We start from the raw sequence: 18,781 nt of genomic DNA on the forward strand, positions 1-18,781 counted from the left end.
GTGAGCCTATGTGAGAGAGAAGCCGGGAGTCTGATGCCCGTGTAACCCTAGAACTGGGAGTGCAAGTTGCCAGTGTTTTTAAAGGATCCTGCTAGAAAGCTGTCAGAGCTGGAGGGCTCGGTGGGCTGTGGCTTTGAGGTCAGGGGTGAATTGTGAGGAGTCCAGCTGTGATGGAAAGGACTCCACCAGCACAGACTGCTTGAGAGGTTCCTGGAGACTCAGGGAGGCTCTCTTGCCCCACCCCATCCAGCACGCCCCTGGGAAAACCTTAGCTTCTCCTTAGTTAACAGAGGCTTCTCGTGTCTTCTTTCACACGTGCCCACCACTGGTTTGGCTAAATCAGGACTCCTGATAGATGTCAGGCGTAACTAGTTCTTGCGTGAAGCATGGTAGTTTGGGGACTTGAGGCCGCTGTGAAGCCAAAACCTCATTTTCAGCGTTTTGGGCCAGATGCCTTCAGTAGTTTTCTTTTTTCTCGTATGCTTTGCTGGAAGCATGAAAACTACCCCCAAGCCCCTCCCAGTTACTGTGTTTTGTCTCACCCGATCTTCTTCCAGAAGGTTCAGACTTATTCTTCTGGGATCATGGCTGGAGTCTCCTTCCCTCTAGATGAGGGTTCTTAACTTGAGTCCGTGACCTTGGATGAGGTTTAGGGAGTCCATTAAACCCCTAAAATCTGCAGAGTTCTGGGGGCATGTGCATCTTAGAGAGAGGGGCTATGGCTTTGTTTACGTTTTCTGAGGGTCCATGATCCCACCCCACTGCCCCGCACCCTCGCTAAGAAATTCTTGCCTTAAATGTACTTGGCGCTTGGCCTAGACAAAGCCTTGGCTTCCAAAATAGGACCCTAGCGCTGCCTAGCTACACATGTGGAGCCTGGCTCTGATGTTTGGGGAGGGGGTAGCATGGGATTCTGGAAGTCAAAGGATTTCAGAAGCAGAGTGCCTCACGCCAGCTGGGGACGGGGGCGGGGAGAGGCAGGCCCACAGGGCAGGCTGCCGGTTGGGGAAGTGCTACAGGGAGGCAGAGGCACTGCTTGCAGGGCCCTCGGGGGATGTCTCCTGGGACGTGTCCTCGGCTGCGGGGTATGGGGGACATACGGGGGGTAGCGGGCAGAAAGCCTGGGCGCTCTGGGCTGGGGAGCTCCTGCTGGGAGTGAGGACGGCAGGAACACGGTTCTCCAGACAAGGAGGCAGGGAAGGGAGGAAAAACGGAGCAGCCCCCAAATGACAGTCACTCTCTGGCATAAGAGGAAACGCTTAGAGGCTGTAGCGCGGGAGAAGAGCTGCTTCTTGCCGCAGCCTAGCCCAAAGGAAGGTGCGGGGAGCTCCAGCGACAGAGTCGCTGAGAACTGGGCAGGCGGGCGGGAGCCCAGGAACACGTGTTGGAGGCAGCAGGCCTCTCCTGGCTGGGCGTCTAGGCGGGATGACCTCATCCCTTCCCGTCTCAGCAAGTGAGGTTTTATTATTCCAGCCTCTAGGTAGACATTACGCTATGCTGAGCCTAAAGGTTAAAGGAGGAGCTGCCTTCGCGGGGGCGTTCTCGTGGCCCCCTCACGGGAGGGGCCGAGGGGGAAGGCCCTCCCCTGGCCGCCTTAGAAAGCCTGGGTGGGAATAGCTGGAGTGTCTCCCCTGGGTCCCTCCCGGCTCTCCTCCCGCAGCTGGGTCCTCCCTCGCGTGTAGGAGAAGGCGAGGGCAGGCAGGGTGCCCTGCGAGGGAGCTGGCCACCCTCCCTGCTGCTCCACGAGCATCCTGATAGAGAATGTTCTGGGGCCCGCCTGGTATACCCTGCAGGCTCGAGAGTGAATGTTGCAGTGAAAGTAGAGGAAGCTTAAAACCACCAAAGAACCATGTACTGGCAGAGACAACAGTCTGAGCCATGCCTGTTTGAAAGCCCTTCCAAGCCTGGTTTCTATGACAGACCTAGCAGATTCCCCAAGGGCCAGAAGCAGACGGTCCCTCACACCTTCCCCAGGTGCTCCCTGCGCCAGACCTGTCAAGATGAGGTCCTGCTGGCAGATCCACTAATTGTGCTCTCTTGGAATTGGTCCAGGGTGCCCAGGGGGACCTGCCCAAGACTGCAATCCACTTAACTAGGAGTGGGCATTCAACAGGGATGCTTGGCGTTTTTTTGGTAATGAAACATCTTTTTCCCTAAATGGTGAGGCCACTTGGGGGTTGGGGTAGCGGAGGGAGTTTGCTGGCTCATTCATAGCGAAGGTGTCAGGGATGGTCCCCTCCCTCCCGGAAAACTCGGCAAGCCCTAGAGAAGAACCCCAAGGCACTGGGAAGTGCCTTGAATATTTTTCTTGCCGGGTACAGCTTCACAGTGTGCTGGCAGGCACTGAATCCCTGGTGTAGGATCCCTGTGTGACAGCGAGCCCCTCTGCCCATGCCTCTCACCCGTGGTCGTCACGTAGTCTGTCCCAGTGCCCTGCAGACTAAGTATTTGAATGTGTGGACCTCCCAACCTCAGCCTTAGTCCCCCAACCAAGGGAAAGTTACCCAGGGCTTTAAACAAAAGGGCCTTGACCACATTCACTCCGTGCCAAGCCCCGGCAGCAGGAACCATGGGACTCGTGTGACTCTGTTCTCCTGGCCAGAGACCCCAGTCACCCCCTCTAGAAGAGACGCATCATGAGTAAATGAAATTGATGGGTGGGCCTTGTGTACATTACATGTGTAGGCATTGCTCTCGTCACATTACGGTCGCCACGCATACGTGGGCTGTGTTAGATGCGGTCACCGCTGTGCATCTCGACACCGGGAAGCTTTCTTGGTTACTGTAGCCCAGTGCTTCTTAGCAGAATCCCCTGGGGGTTGTCGTTAACATGTGGCTTCCTGGGTCCACCCTGGGCCTCCGTCTTAAAACCTCTATGTGGACAGACTCACGCTTAGTAGGTCTGGACTTGCCAGCTGTAGAACCTCTGTTTGCGTCCATCTCAATTGCCTTCTTTCCTCAATTCTTACCGCACTCGATACCTGATAGGGACGGCCCACGGGAACTTCACACTGACCCGTTGCTGCTCGGTTTCACTTTTTTGGCTCTGTTTCGCGAAGACAGCAGTTTGAAGCCAGGGGCTCTGCCTCCTGCTTTGGAAGCCCTCCCAGGACCTGGACTGGCACTGGGTGGGTGGTGCAGGCTCTGAGCACCCTTTCCCATAGTCACGTCCATTTGGATGCCAAGTTCATGTGTAACGGGCAGCTTGTGTGGCAGCAACACCAGGCTGGGAGAAGGACAGTTTGGATCCCTGTGGTTTCTCAGGTGAATTATATCCAGCCGATATGTCTTGAGCATCCGTCTTGTATGAGAACGTTGCTGGCTGTGGCGGAGGGGGTGACGGGCTCACCTACTTGGGGACCCCCGAAGAATGAAGTGTCCAGTCTTGCGTCTCAAAGTTGGAAAGGATGGCTTGATTCGGCTGCAGGCTCATGGGGGCTGGGAGGGCTTGGGCTCGGATAAGCCGTTTCTGCCCGGCTGCCGGCAGCCCTGGCATCTGAGCACGTGGGAGGGAACTGAGGCTGGGCTGGTGGCTCCTGCAGGATCCTGAGCGGTGTGCTTGGGGATGGGGGTGTCTGCCCGTGGCCCAGGTTCTCAGAGCCAGACCCCAGCCACACCCTGGAGGAGCGAGTGGTGCACTGGTACTTCAGCCAGCTGGACAGCAACAGCAGCGACGACATTAACAAGAGGGAAATGAAGCCCTTCAAGCGCTACGTGAAGAAGAAAGCCAAGCCCAAGAAATGCGCCCGGCGTTTCACTGACTACTGTGACCTGAACAAGGACAAGGTCATCTCACTTGCCGAGCTGAAGGGCTGCCTGGGTGTCAGCAAAGAAGGTGAGTGCTCGCCTATGCTCCTGGCCCACTAGGACTTGCCCCGCCCGGGCCCGGGGGCCGAGGGCTCCCCCAGTAGATGATGTCCCAGGTGTGTGTTTATTCAGCTACTTACTGGGAGTGTGTTATGCTTCACGCTAGACGCCTGATATAGTGAGGAATGGATGGATAAGGTCCCTGTCCTTCCACAGTCTATGGAGGAGACACATACTGAAGTACTTACATACCTTGTGGTAAGTGCTATGAGGGTGTATTAGGAGAGGCCAGGCTGCAGTGACAAGTACAGCCACACATGTAATGGCTCAGCTCAGCACAGTGAGTATTAGTTCATCTTGCCCGTATAGTAGTTCACCACGATTCCAGGTCCTAGGGGTGTGTGTGTGTGTATGGTGTATGCAGGGGAAGGAATAGGAGTGGGGATTGCTTCGTGTGCAGTCACTGAGATTCAGGCTGAGAATGACTCTGCCATCTTTATTATGTGGCATCCAGGGTCACCCTGGGGGTCTTCTCCCTTCCCAGCCAGCCAGATGGCGTAAAGCCTGGAGCAGTGCCTGTGGTGGGGGGTTGACGGGCCAGTCCTGGAAGTGACACACATCACCTCTCCTATTTCACTGGCTTGAACTCAGTCACTAGACCACACCCCACAGTAAGGAAGGCTGGGAACCCAAGAAGAGGAGGAGAGCGTGAATTCTGGTGGACACCTAATGATCTCTGTCACAGTGGAGCAAGTGCAGAGTATTGTAGGAACGTACGTAGGGCACCCCCATCCGCTCAGGGGCAGACGGGCTTGGAAAACTTTGGGAAGGAGGTGATGTCTAGACCAAGGGTCAGCCAACTGTGGCCCATGGGCCCAATCTAGTCCACGGCCTGTTTCTGTACAGCCTGTGAGCTGAGTGGTTTTTCTATTTTTAAAGGGATGTAATTTTCAAAAATGAAGAATATACAACCGAGACTATTGTATATTGTACATGACCACCAAAGCTAACATACTTACCAGCTAGTCCTTTACAGATAAGTTTTCTGCCCCTGCTCTACAGCAATCCCTGAGCAATGAGTAAGAGGTGGCCAAGTAGAAAGATCAGGGGAGGGAAGAGTGTTCTGAGCCGAGGCAAATGAAGAGTGAAGCTGCAGAGGTGAGGGAGGAGAGTTCTAGAGGAGCTGAAGGAGGTCAGTGTGACTGAGATGCGTGTTTGAAGATGGAAGGGGAGGGGAAGGGGTAGGAGGCAAGGTGAGAGAGTTTCAGCTCTACAAGGGCGGTGGGGAAGCTGTTGAAGGGATTCAGTCAGAGACACAAGAGCATCAGTTTTGCTTAAAAATTATTCTGGTGCAGTGTGGGAAATGGATTGGGGATAAGCAAGGCAGAGCCCCCAGTAGGAGGCTGTGGCTGTCCAGACAGGAGGTGATGGAGGCCTGAGTTATGAAAAACCCCGTAGGGGATGCAGAGTAGTGGGTAGAGGTGACTAGGTAGACCTGCAGGCCCTGGTGACTGAGTGCATAGAGGGATGAAGGTTGGTTTGGGCAACTGGACAGTGGGTCCATTCACTGAGCTGGGCAACGTGGGAGGAAGAGCCGAGCAGGTGCAGGGGGACAGGGAAGGTGACGAGGATGGCTTGGACGTGTCAAGTTGGATGCACCCAAAGAATTAGAGGGTCTGTAGTACCAGTGAAAGGTCTGGGCTGAAGATACCAATTCGGGTGGTGCTGACTTATTTGAAATGGAAGCTTGGGAAATGCTGAGATTGCCTTGGAGGAAACATGAGGGCTTTTCCTCGTTCTAACCCTCGTTTGACAGTGTAAACCCAAGAGGTAGCTGGGGAAGTGGCTGAGTTACCATGAGATACCCAGTCTCGGGACCTGCCCGCTCCATCACTGGGTTCTGGCCTTTGTTCTGGGGCGTGTGGCCCTGGGTGAGTGACCTCATCACTCTGGGCACCCCTGTCTGATGAGGATGCCTCTCTGTGTTCCCACGACTCTGAGTCCCCGGGACCCTGCCTCGGCCACAGACTCGTTCTTTCACCCAAGTACAAACTACTCAGCCATCCCGGGTTTCAGTGTTTTCATCGGGAAGATGGAAATAATCATAATATCCACCTCATAGGGCTGTTGTGCTGATTCACTGGGACAGTGAGTCAAAGCAGTTGTCATAGTGCCTGAGACATTGAAGGAACTCCGCGGAAGTTCAATATTACTATCCTCCTCCGTAAGATTATTGCCGCTGTCAGAAGCCTTATCACACTGCATTTGCAGTTCACGTTCCTGATTCTCCCCTGCAGCTCCCCTGTAGCTGTGGGTGTGCCTTCTCAATTTCTAACCTCAGGCAGAGTGCACAGTGCACGGTGCACGGCGCCCAGTAACAGTGCATTAGATCCTTGTCAAATGATGAAGGGATAGGAGAGGGATTGTCCTGTATGGTGACATTACGCTTTGGGATTTGGAATCTGTGCCCATTTCTCAGAGCACAGCCTGAGGGCCAGTATTGGAAAGAGACTACCCAGTGTTAGTATAGACCCCAGGCCCACCCAGGAGCACTTCTGGGCTCAGTGGGGTTGGAATCACAGAGCTCTGTAGCCCCTCTGCCCTCAGCCCCCTTCCTGTGCTGGTAGTTCAGGTCCGTGCAGCACACAGCGGCCAAGGGGAGGCTGAGTGTGGTGACCTTGGGTCCACCGAGCTCAAGGAGGCCTCCCGGCTGTCCTCTGAAGCTTTGTGGGGCACCAGGTGCACAGAACCCAGAGGAAGCATCCAGGCCTGACACTTACTAGCTCTGTAATCTTTAGCAAGCTACCCAAACTCTCTGAGCCTCAATTTCCTCATCTGCAAAATGGAGATGATAGCATCTGCCTCACAGATTCGGTGTGGTTTAACAAGCTGGTGCCTGTGAAGGACTTAGCTCAGTACGTGGTTAGTGGTGAATGCACAGAAGAAATTAGGAGTAGTAGAGTAACGCACCCCCAGGCTGCCGGCAGCTTCGCAGGGTCCCTCTCCTCTGCGGAGCAGCAGAAAAGCCACTTGGGTAGATGGTATGTAGGGAATGGAGCAGATGTTGGTCATCTGGTGTTGTGCAGCGCCCTCTGGTGGGCTGAAAGGGGCTTGCACACCAAGTTGGGGGCAGAAGTCGGGTGTGGGGAGGACAGAGTTTGGGGGTGAATGTAGCTTTGGGTGTGAGGGACTGAATTTTCGGGAAATGCCCCATGAACACAGGCGTTTTTACCAACCGGATTCCTCACTGGGGAGCTAAATTCTCAGGGCTGGTCTTTCTTAACTGGCCCTTCCCAGCATATAAAGCACCATCATTAGGATTACTGTCACTACCCTCTGAAGCAGGCAGGCTGGAGCCGAGTTCTTCCATTGAAAAAAGTTGCCAGCTCTCCCGATGAATTGCCCAAGGATGGACCTGCTCCGGGCTCGGACCTTTTCTCTCCCCTGCCTTCCTTGGTAGTTAAGAGCATGATTCTGGAAGCAGACAGGTCTGAGTTTGCTTCACCACGTAAAAGCTACGCCATCTCCAAGCCTCAGTTTCATCCTCATAAAATGGGGATAATTTGATTGTTTTATTAGAACCATATACAGTTGCTCTGAGGATGAAGCGATATTTTGGTGAAGGGATTAGTGCGGTAAGCCTTCAGGGTGAGAGCTGGTTACCGCTGGCTGTATGTTTTCTCTCCTGAGTCTCAGCCTGGTGGGCGGGACTATCTGAGGTCCTCTGTACGTGTAGATCCTGTCAGCCCTGAGAGAAGCAGCTGCTGGCTGGAGCAGATGAAAGATGGGATTCAGGGCCTGGCAACCTGGCTCACCTCCCACCCGCCTGCCTTCGGCTTGTCCCGCTATCTTTCCAAGTTTGTTTTCTCATCCGTGACATTGGATATACCGGTATCTACCCCTCACCCTACCCCACCCTGTGTTCTGTCTTTTTTCTCAGGTCTTAAGGAATGTTAGTGTCAGTTGGGGGCGGTTGAGCTGAGGGTGGGCGTGTATCCCCACAGCACGTTACACTCCTCCAAGCCCTTTCTCCGTGGATTCAGTTGATCCTCCCTGTGAGAGGCACAGCAGAAGCAGCGCAGCTGTGGTCCTAATTCCTGCTCCACAGTCTGACCCAGAGGGGTTAAGGGCTGTGCACAAAATCACACAGCCTCCAGGGCCCACGTGGAGCTGGCCCAGCTCTTGGTGTGCCTGCCTTGCAGCTCCCCGCTCCTCCCTTAGGAGACCTAGGCCCTGCAGAGCCTCCAAAACCGATCAGCACCCCATGGGGTGGAGTGGGTGTTCGCAGAACAAGCCTTGGACCTCCGATAAGCTCCTCAGCTGCTCTGAGCATCAGTTTCTGGATTTGTTAAGTGAAGGGGCTGGACCAGATGATGGCTAAGATTCCTTCCACCTGACCTTCTGCGACTGGGAGAGCCAGGACCCAAGAAGGTTATGCAAATGTCCATCAGCACTAAAGCCCCTCTCCGCTAATGAGGGGGCCCTGGCCTTAGGGAAGAAGGACTGTGTTTAAAGGTGTTGGCTAACAAGGGGTATACCCGGGTAGAACAGGAAGCCTGGCCACACAATCTCTGGCTCTTCCCCAAGTGCCCTCTTCATTCTGGGCACTAGAGGGGCCAGGGGCCCAGGTATAGAAGAAGCCCTACCAGTTCTCTGGGTCAAGGCCACTCAAGCATCCTAAGTTCCTGTTTTGGCATCTTCCCCCAGGGAAAATGATCAGGCAAAAACCCATTCAGTAAGTTGCCTTCTTTCTGGGGTCCTTTCTATGGGCCCCCTGATGCAGCTTCGGTAGTGCAGCGGAGTGTTGGGATTGGCCAAGTTACTTGGACTCCCATGTTCGATTTGTTTGCTGAGGACACAAGAGAAAGATTAGTTAGTGCTACAAGGATCCTACCATTCCCACCTATAAACGAGCACCTACCACTTCCGCCGCAGCCCCAGGTTGAAAGGCTGGCATCTGGGAGTAGGATGGTTTGTACAGAGTGCACGCCCCCCAACTGTGTTTACTGGGCAAAACCTAGTTCTCTGGAATGGCAGCCTCATTTTGTTGCCACTGTGATGCCTCGTGGTGGCAAAGATGGGCTGGTGAAACATGGGCTTGTCTGCAAGTCCAGGTTACCTGCGTCCCACCCAGCCCCGTGTTTAACAGCAGGTAGAAAAGCCTCCTCCGGTGAGGAGATGGACATGTGTAGCTGGATTGCTCGTAAACCCAACCCTAACTTCTCACTTATACCTCCCTTCTCAGTAGGACGCCTCATCTAAGGAGCAGAAAACCAAAGGGCAGGTGGAGAGACCAGGGAGGCAGGATGGATCACCAGACACCTGACCTTGGACGCTGCCCACAGCCCAGCCACATCCCATGTAACATGAGTGGTGCCCACCGTGTTTGCACTTTTAATAACTCTTACTTGTGTGTTTTCTTTTTGGTTTCATTTTTAAACACCAATATCTAATACCACGGTGGGAAAAGGAAAGGGAAGAAAGACTGTTTGTTCTCTTTTATTGTTAAGGTTTTGGATCTGCTACTGACAACGTTTAGGGTTCTGAGGGGGTGAGGGTCTTGTTGGGACTGAGAAGAAAGAGATTTATAGACTGTATATAAACATATATGTAAATTGTATAGTTCTTTTGTACAGCCATTGGCACTGCTGTCTGTTTATTCCCCTCCCTGTTCCTGCTCTGGGCTGTGAGGGCTCTGGACCCACGGGCCAGCTTTCTGGAACCCAGAACTCCATCCCCAGCCCGCTTGGATTCTGTTTGGAGAACAACCCCTGTGGTTAGAGCGCAGACTCCATTAGTTCTTTTCTAGTGGGAGGAGGGCACCGCCTCTTGCTGTGTCTGTCAGAGCTGGCAAGTCACTTGGCGGTTGACCCTCTCAAGGGAGGCTGGGTGTGGGACAATGTGAGGGGCCCCTGAAGGGAGGGCTCCCGTGCCCATGTGTTCCTGCCATCCGGATCCCCAGGTGGCCCTGACCCCGTGGGTGCACAGTGTCCTGGTGGCCCACTGAGCAAATTGTCCTCCAAGGATTTGCGTTAGGGTCAGTTGAATCATTTCCACCCATGTTTAGCATCTCCTCCACGTAAAGCATGAGAAGGGAGCCAAAGAAGGAAAAGACACACAGAGGGGCCTTTTATTTAGTAGCTGTTTAGTATCTGAGCAGCGGAGGGAAGAGGACAGAAGGCCTGCCCTGATGAGTGCAGTCCCCACAGGAGGCTTCTCACCTCCTGCAAACCCACGAGTGAGGCTTCCCGAGACGGCTCCCAGGGCCAAGGTCAGACTAGGCTTTTACTTCCACTCTCCTCTATCTCCCCTTGCCATCCTCTGGTCATCATAAGCCTGAGGGAAGAGTTGTGTTGGTCACCTTGTTGGAAACTCAGCCTTTTTTCCCCAAAACTCAGTACTGAGGTTCTTCCTGTTCCCTTAAATGCTCTTAAAGGCTTCCACGCTTCAGGCCAATTCCAGAGCAAAGCTCATCTTGGGCCTCCCACTTCTGCCCTCGCCTAGAAGTGCAGAGATAATAACCCAGCTACGGGGAAATCCAGGCCTAGCTTTCCACAGACATTTTACTGTGTGGAATCCAATGTGCTGGGCCGCCTTCGGGCCAGATGCCAGCTTCTTCTGCCCGGGTGACCATGCCTGTCTGACAGTCATCAAAGAGCAACACGTGCCACTTAGCACCCCTTCCATGAGCAGGCGTGGCAGCAGTGAGGGAGGCTGGGTAGTAGCCCAGGACTTGTGCCCCTATGGATTGCTTTTGGAAATCTGGCCACATCTCCTGCATCTCGTACCCCATCCCGGTATCCCATCCTCTGACTGGAGAAGGTTCTTGCTGTCTGGGTGAAAGTCCCAGAGGTTGTGTTAGGGCGATTGGAGGCCCCATCCCAGCACGGTAAGGTGGAAGGGCAGCCCTAGCCCATTAGTTTGGACCAGAAAGCTCAGCGTGCTGGAACCGGATGGACTTTCCAGGAGACCCCAGTCCCCTACTCTGGCCAGGAGGAAGCACCTCCTTGTAGAACATCAGACTCTCCCCTGGGCATCTTCTCTCTCACACATATGTGGAGGCTGTGTTCTGTGGTTTTCCTTTGTGAGGAGGGAGGGAGACTATTTGTAGCTTGTTTTATAAAAAATAAAAATGAGTCAATCTTGGTGGCTGTTGCCTCTTTCTTTGGGTGGCTTCCTCTGATGGAAAGGTTTCATTTCCTTAAAAGGCTAGTTGTTTTCTGTGGCCCGGGTGCCCTCCACTCTGACCTTGGGAAGTCTGAGGTGCTAGATGGGAAAGGAACCCCAAAGTGGCCGATAGGTGGCGCCACACTTTGCGGTTAGGACGTCGATGCCCTGGGCCCTCACCTGCAGTGTTGGTGCCCTCTTTGTAATTCTCCCTCTTGCCCTCACAAGGAAGGTAGGGGATGTTGGTGGTGGTGCTTTTGGGGCAGGGCTGGGGGTAGCCCATTCTGTGGCTTCAGGCTGGTGGGAGTGGGCGTTGTGGCCATCATCCTATCACAAGACCCCAGGCTGGAAAGCAGCCGTAGACAGGGAGCAGGCCCCCAATGAGGGTCACACCGTCCGTGCCCCACTTTTGTGGGACGCATGTTCAGGTCACGTATTCAGGTCGAGGCTGCTGGCCTGCCTGGCATTGCTGGAGGCCTTCAGCGTGGACATCGCAGCAGAGATGAGGCTCTAGATTGTGTCTGGTGTTATGGGGCGTCTTTTCCCTTTGTATCCCACCCCTGCCCACACGCAGCTGTCCCCGGATGTGGCTTCCTCACCAGTCTCTTTTTGTCACCTCTGTTCCCTTGTCCTTTGCAGGTGAACAGAAGATAACGCCCCTGAGAAATTCTCCCCTAGCCTCCTTCAGCTTTTTCCCGGGAAAGGATGTCAGCCTTTGAATGGGGTCATATAGGTCCCCCTTCTCTAGTGCTGACACTGAGCTGCTCTGTCCACGGGCCCTGAAATACTTAATACTCACCCCAGCCCAGTGCTACTGGCGTCATCAATCCCATTTCACAGGTGTGGACGCAGACTTGGGAGCTCGGTGACTTGCTGGGTTACACCCAGCTGGGAAAGGCAGAGCTGGGTGTCACCCTAAGATCTTCCTCTCCAGGCCTAGAGCTCTGCCCACTGCCCAGATGCCTTCCTGGAGGGGCTAGAACAACAGCCTTCTCCCTCCTTAACCCCGGGTGGCTGCATTCAGCTGTGAGTACACTTTTTTCTCTGCATAGTTTAGAGTCTTACTAAAAACCACTAATTTGTAGAGGTCTCTCATGGGCTTCAGGGATTTGGGGAAGAGAAATAAGGGAGGTATTTGCCCATGCAGCATCTCATTGGGAGACTTGGGGTTGACCTAGCCTCTGCAGAGAGATCCAGGCTGATGTGGGAAGGGGGCAGAGCCAGCCTGCAGCCCCACTCAGCCTTCCTCTGCTTTCTCCAGAGACAGGAGGGCCATTCCCAGCAGCGGTCAAGGAGAAGTGAACGGTAGGTCCATCCTGTTTCTTCCTTCACCAAAAGTCTCCTGAGGCATGCTTGGCCTCTGTGGGGAGGGGAAGACTGGGGACGTTGTCAAGAGATGACTTGGGACTTCCCTGGCGGTCCAGTGGTTAAGACTCTGCAGTTCCAATGCAGGAGGCGCAGGTTTGACCCCTGGTCAGGGAACTAAGATCCCAAATGCCGCACAGCACGACCAGAAAGAAAGAAAAAAAAAAAAGAGAGGTGACTGCTGCTGGGGCCAGGCATCTTGCCAGGGCCCCTCAGATGCCATGAGAGGAGGGGCTTCCAGGCTGGTACTCACCCCTGGTTCCCCAGGGGATCTGGGTGGGATGGGAAGCTGGCAGCACCAGAGCCCTTGTAGAAAAAACCCAGAGAGAGAGCCAGCCTGCTCATCCGGCCATTTACTCCCAAGTTCCTGAATGACCCACAGTGCCACAGGTGTGCCCACAAAGGAGGCTGAGGAGCTTCCTGGCAACCTGATCTTCTGGTCTGTGCCATTTGACTTTTTTTTTTTTTACTTGTACAAGGGGTGACAGGTGAAACTTGACCTTTTTCATGCAGTACCACCAACTCAAGCCCTCATTCCTATGGCCTGGATCACGACTCTCCTTTCTGTGACTTTCCTGAATTAATACAGGGAAGGGTCATGACCTTGGTTATATGCCTGCCAATGAATGCCTGTGCTAGGTGTGTGACACAGGTCTGGCTCATCCCTTATACTCTTCTATGTCACCCCAGCCAACACCTCATCGGTGTAGCCTCATCCCTCCCACTGTCTGCATTGCTTCCCTTCTTCCCTCAGCTGCTCTGTGAAGGTCCTCTTGCCTGGGGTCTTCGTAGCAAAGCTTTGTACTACAGCTAATGGTGCACCATCCTGTGTGTGACACACCCAACCAGGGCAACCTTGCTCATCCACACGCTTGGTGGCGGAGGGGCACTGAATACTTGGATGTGGTGTTTTCACTGGATGATGGGCACATTGGTGAATTACCCATAAGAATCAGGAGAGACCAGGATGAGATGCAGTAACATACATCCCCCGCACCCTTAAATCACAAAGCTATTCTTCTCCCTCCTGGAACATATCCATCATACGTCAGCAGGGGGCGCTGCTCTTCATCAGGGACCCAGGTTGAGGGCGGCTCCATTCTCCATGCTCTCGGAGGCAAAAAAAAAAAAAAAAAAAAGCGGGAGGGGGCGGGGGAACATGCTAAATTGTACCCTTGTTCTTAAAGCTTCCATCTGGAAGTGACGTCACTTTGTTCACATCTCAATGACTACAGCAAGTCGCATGGTCCCATCTAGCTCTAGTTGGTGAGTGGCCAGAAGGAGAATTAGAAATATTTGGTGAACAGCTCTGGTGACTATCACAATGTAGATTATCTTTGTGTTTTCCATATTGAAAAAATCTGCAATTTTTACGTTGTCCAAGAATAAAAAGACTTGCTTTTCACAGTTTACATGGTGCATTTTACGTCTATTATTTCTGACAGATCTATCCCATTTACGGTAATTACCGTTCTCCCCGTCGTTGGTAAAGCAGAGGGTGAATGCCCCTTCCTTCCTGTGAGCTCCCCCCACCCCACCTGGGAGCTAAGTCTCAGGTAACTGAGGCCCTGGAGTAACTAGCCATGCCCCCAGTGCTTGAGAAGTTGGTGGGGCGTCAAGCAACGCTGGGTGAAAGCAGTTGGGGAATAGCAGTACCCTGGGGTACAGATGTGAAACTTTCCCTCTGCAGTCATCGCTTTCACTGTGCTCCTCTGCACATCCTCCTTCCTCCGTGTAGGGGATCCCTTAGGACAACTTGGGCAGTTCCCATAACTTCCTGGTTACTTCAGGTATTTACAAGCTCAGTTCCAGCCAATGACAAAGCTTCAATCTCCAGCTTGATTTAGATACTCCTCCCCTCCTTGCCCTGGCACAGTCGTTAACTGGCTTGGAGGAGAGAGCAGTGGGACTTTGGTCAGGCTCTGAGACAATGCGTCCTCCACTTTATCCTGATGCAGCTCTCCTGAGATGATGCGGTAGGGAAGAGGGAAAGGAACACCGTGGCGGCCTCCTAACAGACAACAGTTGTGGTCCTCTCCATTCATTGTAGCAGCTTCTCAGGTTAGCGGTACTTGCCCTCTCTGTAGCAGATGCTCAAATACTGGTCCTCGTATGGAGCCCACGCCGGGTCTGGGTAGGGCCCCCCGCTGCACAGGGCCTTTATGTGGGAAGTCCAGCTCTGGCTTGACCTTTTCCACACTTCCCTACAGCAATATACCCCGTGTCCACTTTGCTCCGAGGACCCTGCCTTGGGTTTTGTACCTGAATTATGGCTCGCACCTGGCTCCCTTCTGGGGTGTCCATTCACCCGTGGGAGACTTACACATCCTTCCTGTACCAGTTGATGGGGTGCAGGTCGACCCTCAATGGCTCCTCTCTCGGCTCTGTATCTCTCCCTCTTCTCCCCTCCCTGCTTCACTAGGTAGAGGGGACTGATCAGCAAATCTGCTGCGTCACAGATGCCCAGTTGGGAAAGGAGATGTCAGGCCAGCAGCCAGCTTAAATCCCCACGGACAATTCTCTCAGAGCCTCCCTGATTTTTCAGCTTCAAGGAGGGGAGGAAGCCACCCAGAGTTTCTTGTCTATCTCCTTCCGCTCTCTCCCCCCAACCTTCTTTTATAGAATGGGATGGGGAAGGGTGGTTAGTTACAAAGCTATTTCAAGTATCATGCCCTCTTTGGGGAGGGTATCAGGCCCTAGCTGTTGTTCTTTATGATATGGGATACTTTGCATCTCTTTTTTCTTCATTTTGGGTCCTTATCACCAATTCCGGGAAAGTAGAAAATGTTCTCCCCTCAAAGTCCTATTATGGTGGGTTTAGTGATAGATTCAAGGGAAGATGATCCCAGAGAGAATCTCCCAGTAGCTCCAACTCCAGGCCCAGGGACCTTCCGGCTCCCACCATCTCAGAGCCCTAATGGGCCTGCTGTCCTAGACAACTTTGCCCTCGGGGCGTCAACCCCAGGACCAGGTAAGACTCCAGGTGACCCACTCACCTCCACTCCTCCCACAGACCTCTGTGCTGTATAAATACATCTCCTAAATTCCCATGAGCGGCCCATTTCTGTTATTCTTTAACCCCCTGTGATACTGGCCCAGAGGAAGGAGTTGGAGCTTTTTAAGGGGAGTACTTTTAGACATGTGCTATGTAGCTGCAAACAGAAACCCCAGGTTTTTCAGTCCCCCATCCTTTCCACCGCCCAGTGTTTAGCAACTCTCTTCTCTAAGCATCCCTCCTCCCCATTAAAGACGCGAACTCTGATTTCTGAGGGGTCACCCTTGAGACCCAGGTCGAGCCATGCGGGGCAGAGCTGACTCCAGAGTATTTAATTTGACCCCATTGAACCTAGGTCCCTTTAAAATCCTTGACCGGGTGTGGAATGGCCTGGTGGAGACCAGGACCCAGCAGAACTCAGTGACCAGAGGAGGTCTACTGACTTGAGGCAGGAGGTTTGGGAAAGCTTTGCAGCATTCTCCTTAGGGAGAGTAGTGGGGAGTCAGCGGGAGATGGTAGGGAGGACCCCTGGGAGGCAGCAGGAGCCCAGCTGAGGTGAGATGTCAGGGTCTGTGTAGACCCTAGTGCACCTGGTGTTGTAAATTTCCCAGGGTCCTGGACTTAGAGTCAGAAGGTCAGCTTTTCATCCTGGTTCAGCCATTGGGCTACCTTTGGCTTCAGGTAACTCCCTTCACTTTTCACAGACAGATCCTTTCTGTCTGGGCTCTTTGCTCTTCTGTGCACAGCTAAACAGGTCCTGCACTACAGGAGGTTTGTGCGTTCCAGGGGATGAGGAAGCACACCAAATGGGAAGACACGCTGAGGGTCCAGAGCGTGAAGCGGGGCTGGTGCAGAATGGGGAGATGAAACAAATGCACCTTTAGGGAGTGGGACAGGAGTTAGAAAGCCTCCTTGAAGGGGATCCACATTATGGGGCTGTGATTGGCAGCAAAGGAAGAAGAACTATGAGAAGATGTGTATGCTTTAGAGAGGAAAGAAAATGCAGACAGACCAAGAGGTAAAGCGATGTGCAGGGGGAGGGGGAAGAGAGGCAAGAAGGAAATCAGGAGCGGCTGAGAGAGCCGTGGGGAAAGGTCAAGGCTCATAAACAGCCTCTTCAATAAGTGGTGCTGGGGACACTGGACAGCTACATGTAAGAGTATGAGATTAGAACACTCCCTAACACCACACACAAAAATAAGCTCAAAATGGATTAGAGACCTAAATGTAAGGCCAGACACTATCAAACTCTTAGAGGAAAACATAGGCAGGACACTCTATGACATAAATCACAGCAAGATCCTTTTCGACCCACCTCCTAGAGAAATGGAAATAAAAACAAAAATAAACAAATGGGACCTAATGAAACTTCAAAGCTTTTGCACAGCAAAGGAAACCATAAACAAGACCAAAAGACAACCCTCAGAATGGGAGAAAATATTTGCAAATGAAGCAACTGACAAAGGATTAATCTCCAAAATTTATAAGCAGCTCATGCAGCTCAATAACAAAAGAACAAACAACCCAATCCAAAAATGGGCAGAAGACCTAAATAGACATTTCTCCAAAGAAGATATACAGACTGCCAACAAACACATGAAAGAATGCTCAACATCATTAATCATTAGAGAAATGCAAATCAAAACTACAATGAGATATCATCTCACACCAGTCAGAATGGCCATCATCAAAAAATCTACAAACAATAAATGCTGGAGAAGGTGTGGAGAAAAGGGAACACTCTTGCACTGCTAGTGGGAATGTGAATTGGTACAGCCACTATGCAGAACAGTATGGAGGTTCCTTAAAAAACTAAAAATAGAACTACCATATGACCCAGCAACCCCACTACTGGGCATATACCCTGAGAAAACCATAATTCAAAAAGAGTCATGTACCAAAATGTTCATTGCAGCTCTATTTACAATAGCCCAGAGATGGAAACAACCTAAGTGTCCATAATTGGATGAATGGATAAAGAAGATGTGGCACATATATACAATGGAATATTACTCAGCCATAAAAAGAAATGAAATTGAGCTATTTGTAATGAGGTGGCTAGACCTAGAGTCTGTCATACAGAGTGAAGTAAGTCAGAAAGAGAAAGACACATACTGTATACTAACAAATATATATGGAATTTAAGAAAAAAAATGTCATGAAGAACCTAGGGGTAAGACAGGAATAAAGACACAGACCTACTAGAGAATGGACTTGAGGATATGGGGAGGGGGAAGGGTAAGCTGTGACAAAGCGAGAGGGAGACATGGACATATGCACACTACCAAACGTAAGGTAGATAGCTAGTGGGAAGCAGCCGCATAGCACAGGGAGATCAGCTCGGTGCTTTGTGACCACCTAGAGGGGTGGGATAGGGAGGGTGGGAGGGAGGGAGACGCAAGAGGGAAGAGATATGGGAACATATGTATGTGTATAACTGATTCACTTTGTTATAAAGCAGAAACTAACACACCATTGTAAAGCAATTATACTCCAATAAAGATGTTAAAAAGAAAAAAAAGAGCCAAGATAGGCTGAGTTCGGAGGGGGGGAGGGAAAAACTATGGTCGGGGAGGGGACGTGTGAGAGGAATGAAAGGCCTGGGGGAGGGGTGGAGGAAGACGGGTTGGGAAGAATGAGACACCTCAAACTGGAAAAACAAACTAGAAGTTGTCTGAGGTGTCTCTGCTGGGTTGCTGGTGTTTGAGGTTTTCACACTGGTGACTAAGGAGGGCTGCAGGGCAGCGTGTGGCTATTTTAAGTAATTTCAGAATAGACTCTCAGGAGAATGGCAACTGCTCTGGAAATCTGCTAGAGAGATTGTTCCAGACTCAGCTCAGGTCTCTGCTGAATCCAGGCTCCTGGACACTTCCACTTGGGTGTCCCACAAGCCCCGAAAACTCAATATAACTAAAACTGGGCACGCCATCTCTACCCACCTCTCCTCAGTGCCAGGCACACCAGCCAGCCACTCCCCCAAGCCTGGGACCCCAGAGCCCTGCTTGCTTCCTCCCTACAATGTCCTCCCTTCCTTGTCCATCCAGTCCGTTGCCGTGTCCTGTGAACTCCCCCTCTTAATTCTCTCTCCCCTGGGACCTCCTTTCCAACCCCCCCCCCCGCCCCACTGCCACCATTCCATCTGCTTCCTTCAGTGGTCGATAGTTGTAAATGGTCTCTGGTCTCCCCTCCATCCACTCCCCACCTCAACCATCCTCCACAACGCAGACAGCTCAGACTGAGCTAATGAAAAGGCAAATCAGATCATGTTACCCTCCTGCTCAAAGTCCCTCAGTGGGGGGATACTGAATTGTGTCTCATCCACTAATTCATACGTTGAAGCCCTAACTTCCAATGTGACTATATTTGGAGATGGGCCCTTTAAGGAGGTAATCAAGGTTAGAAGAGGTCATAAGGGTGAGGCCCTGATCCAATAGGACTGGTGTCCTC

At 52.4% G+C, this 18,781-nt stretch overlaps 1 protein-coding gene across 3 annotated transcripts in view; it reads left to right on the top strand.

The window, feature by feature from the left end:
• The window catches only part of SMOC1 (SPARC related modular calcium binding 1), a 156,767-nt gene extending 145,814 nt beyond the window's left edge, over positions 1 to 10,953 (top strand). For 2 of the 3 annotated variants that reach the window (XM_030855368.2, XM_030855370.2), the window contains exons 11-12: positions 3,591 to 3,835; positions 9,053 to 10,953. In XM_030855368.2, the coding sequence (XP_030711228.1) occupies positions 3,591 to 3,835; positions 9,053 to 9,069 (262 nt within the window). In that variant the 3' untranslated portion in view covers positions 9,070 to 10,953. The remainder of the gene's footprint in view (positions 1 to 3,590; positions 3,836 to 9,052) is intronic. The other variant, XM_030855369.2, reaches the window with a different exon arrangement.
• The last annotated feature ends 7,828 nt before the right edge of the window (positions 10,954 to 18,781 follow it).

The sequence above is a fragment of the Globicephala melas genome, chromosome 2, assembly GCF_963455315.2.
Source record: "Globicephala melas chromosome 2, mGloMel1.2, whole genome shotgun sequence".
In the NCBI taxonomy this organism is placed as follows: Eukaryota; Metazoa; Chordata; class Mammalia; order Artiodactyla; family Delphinidae; genus Globicephala; species Globicephala melas.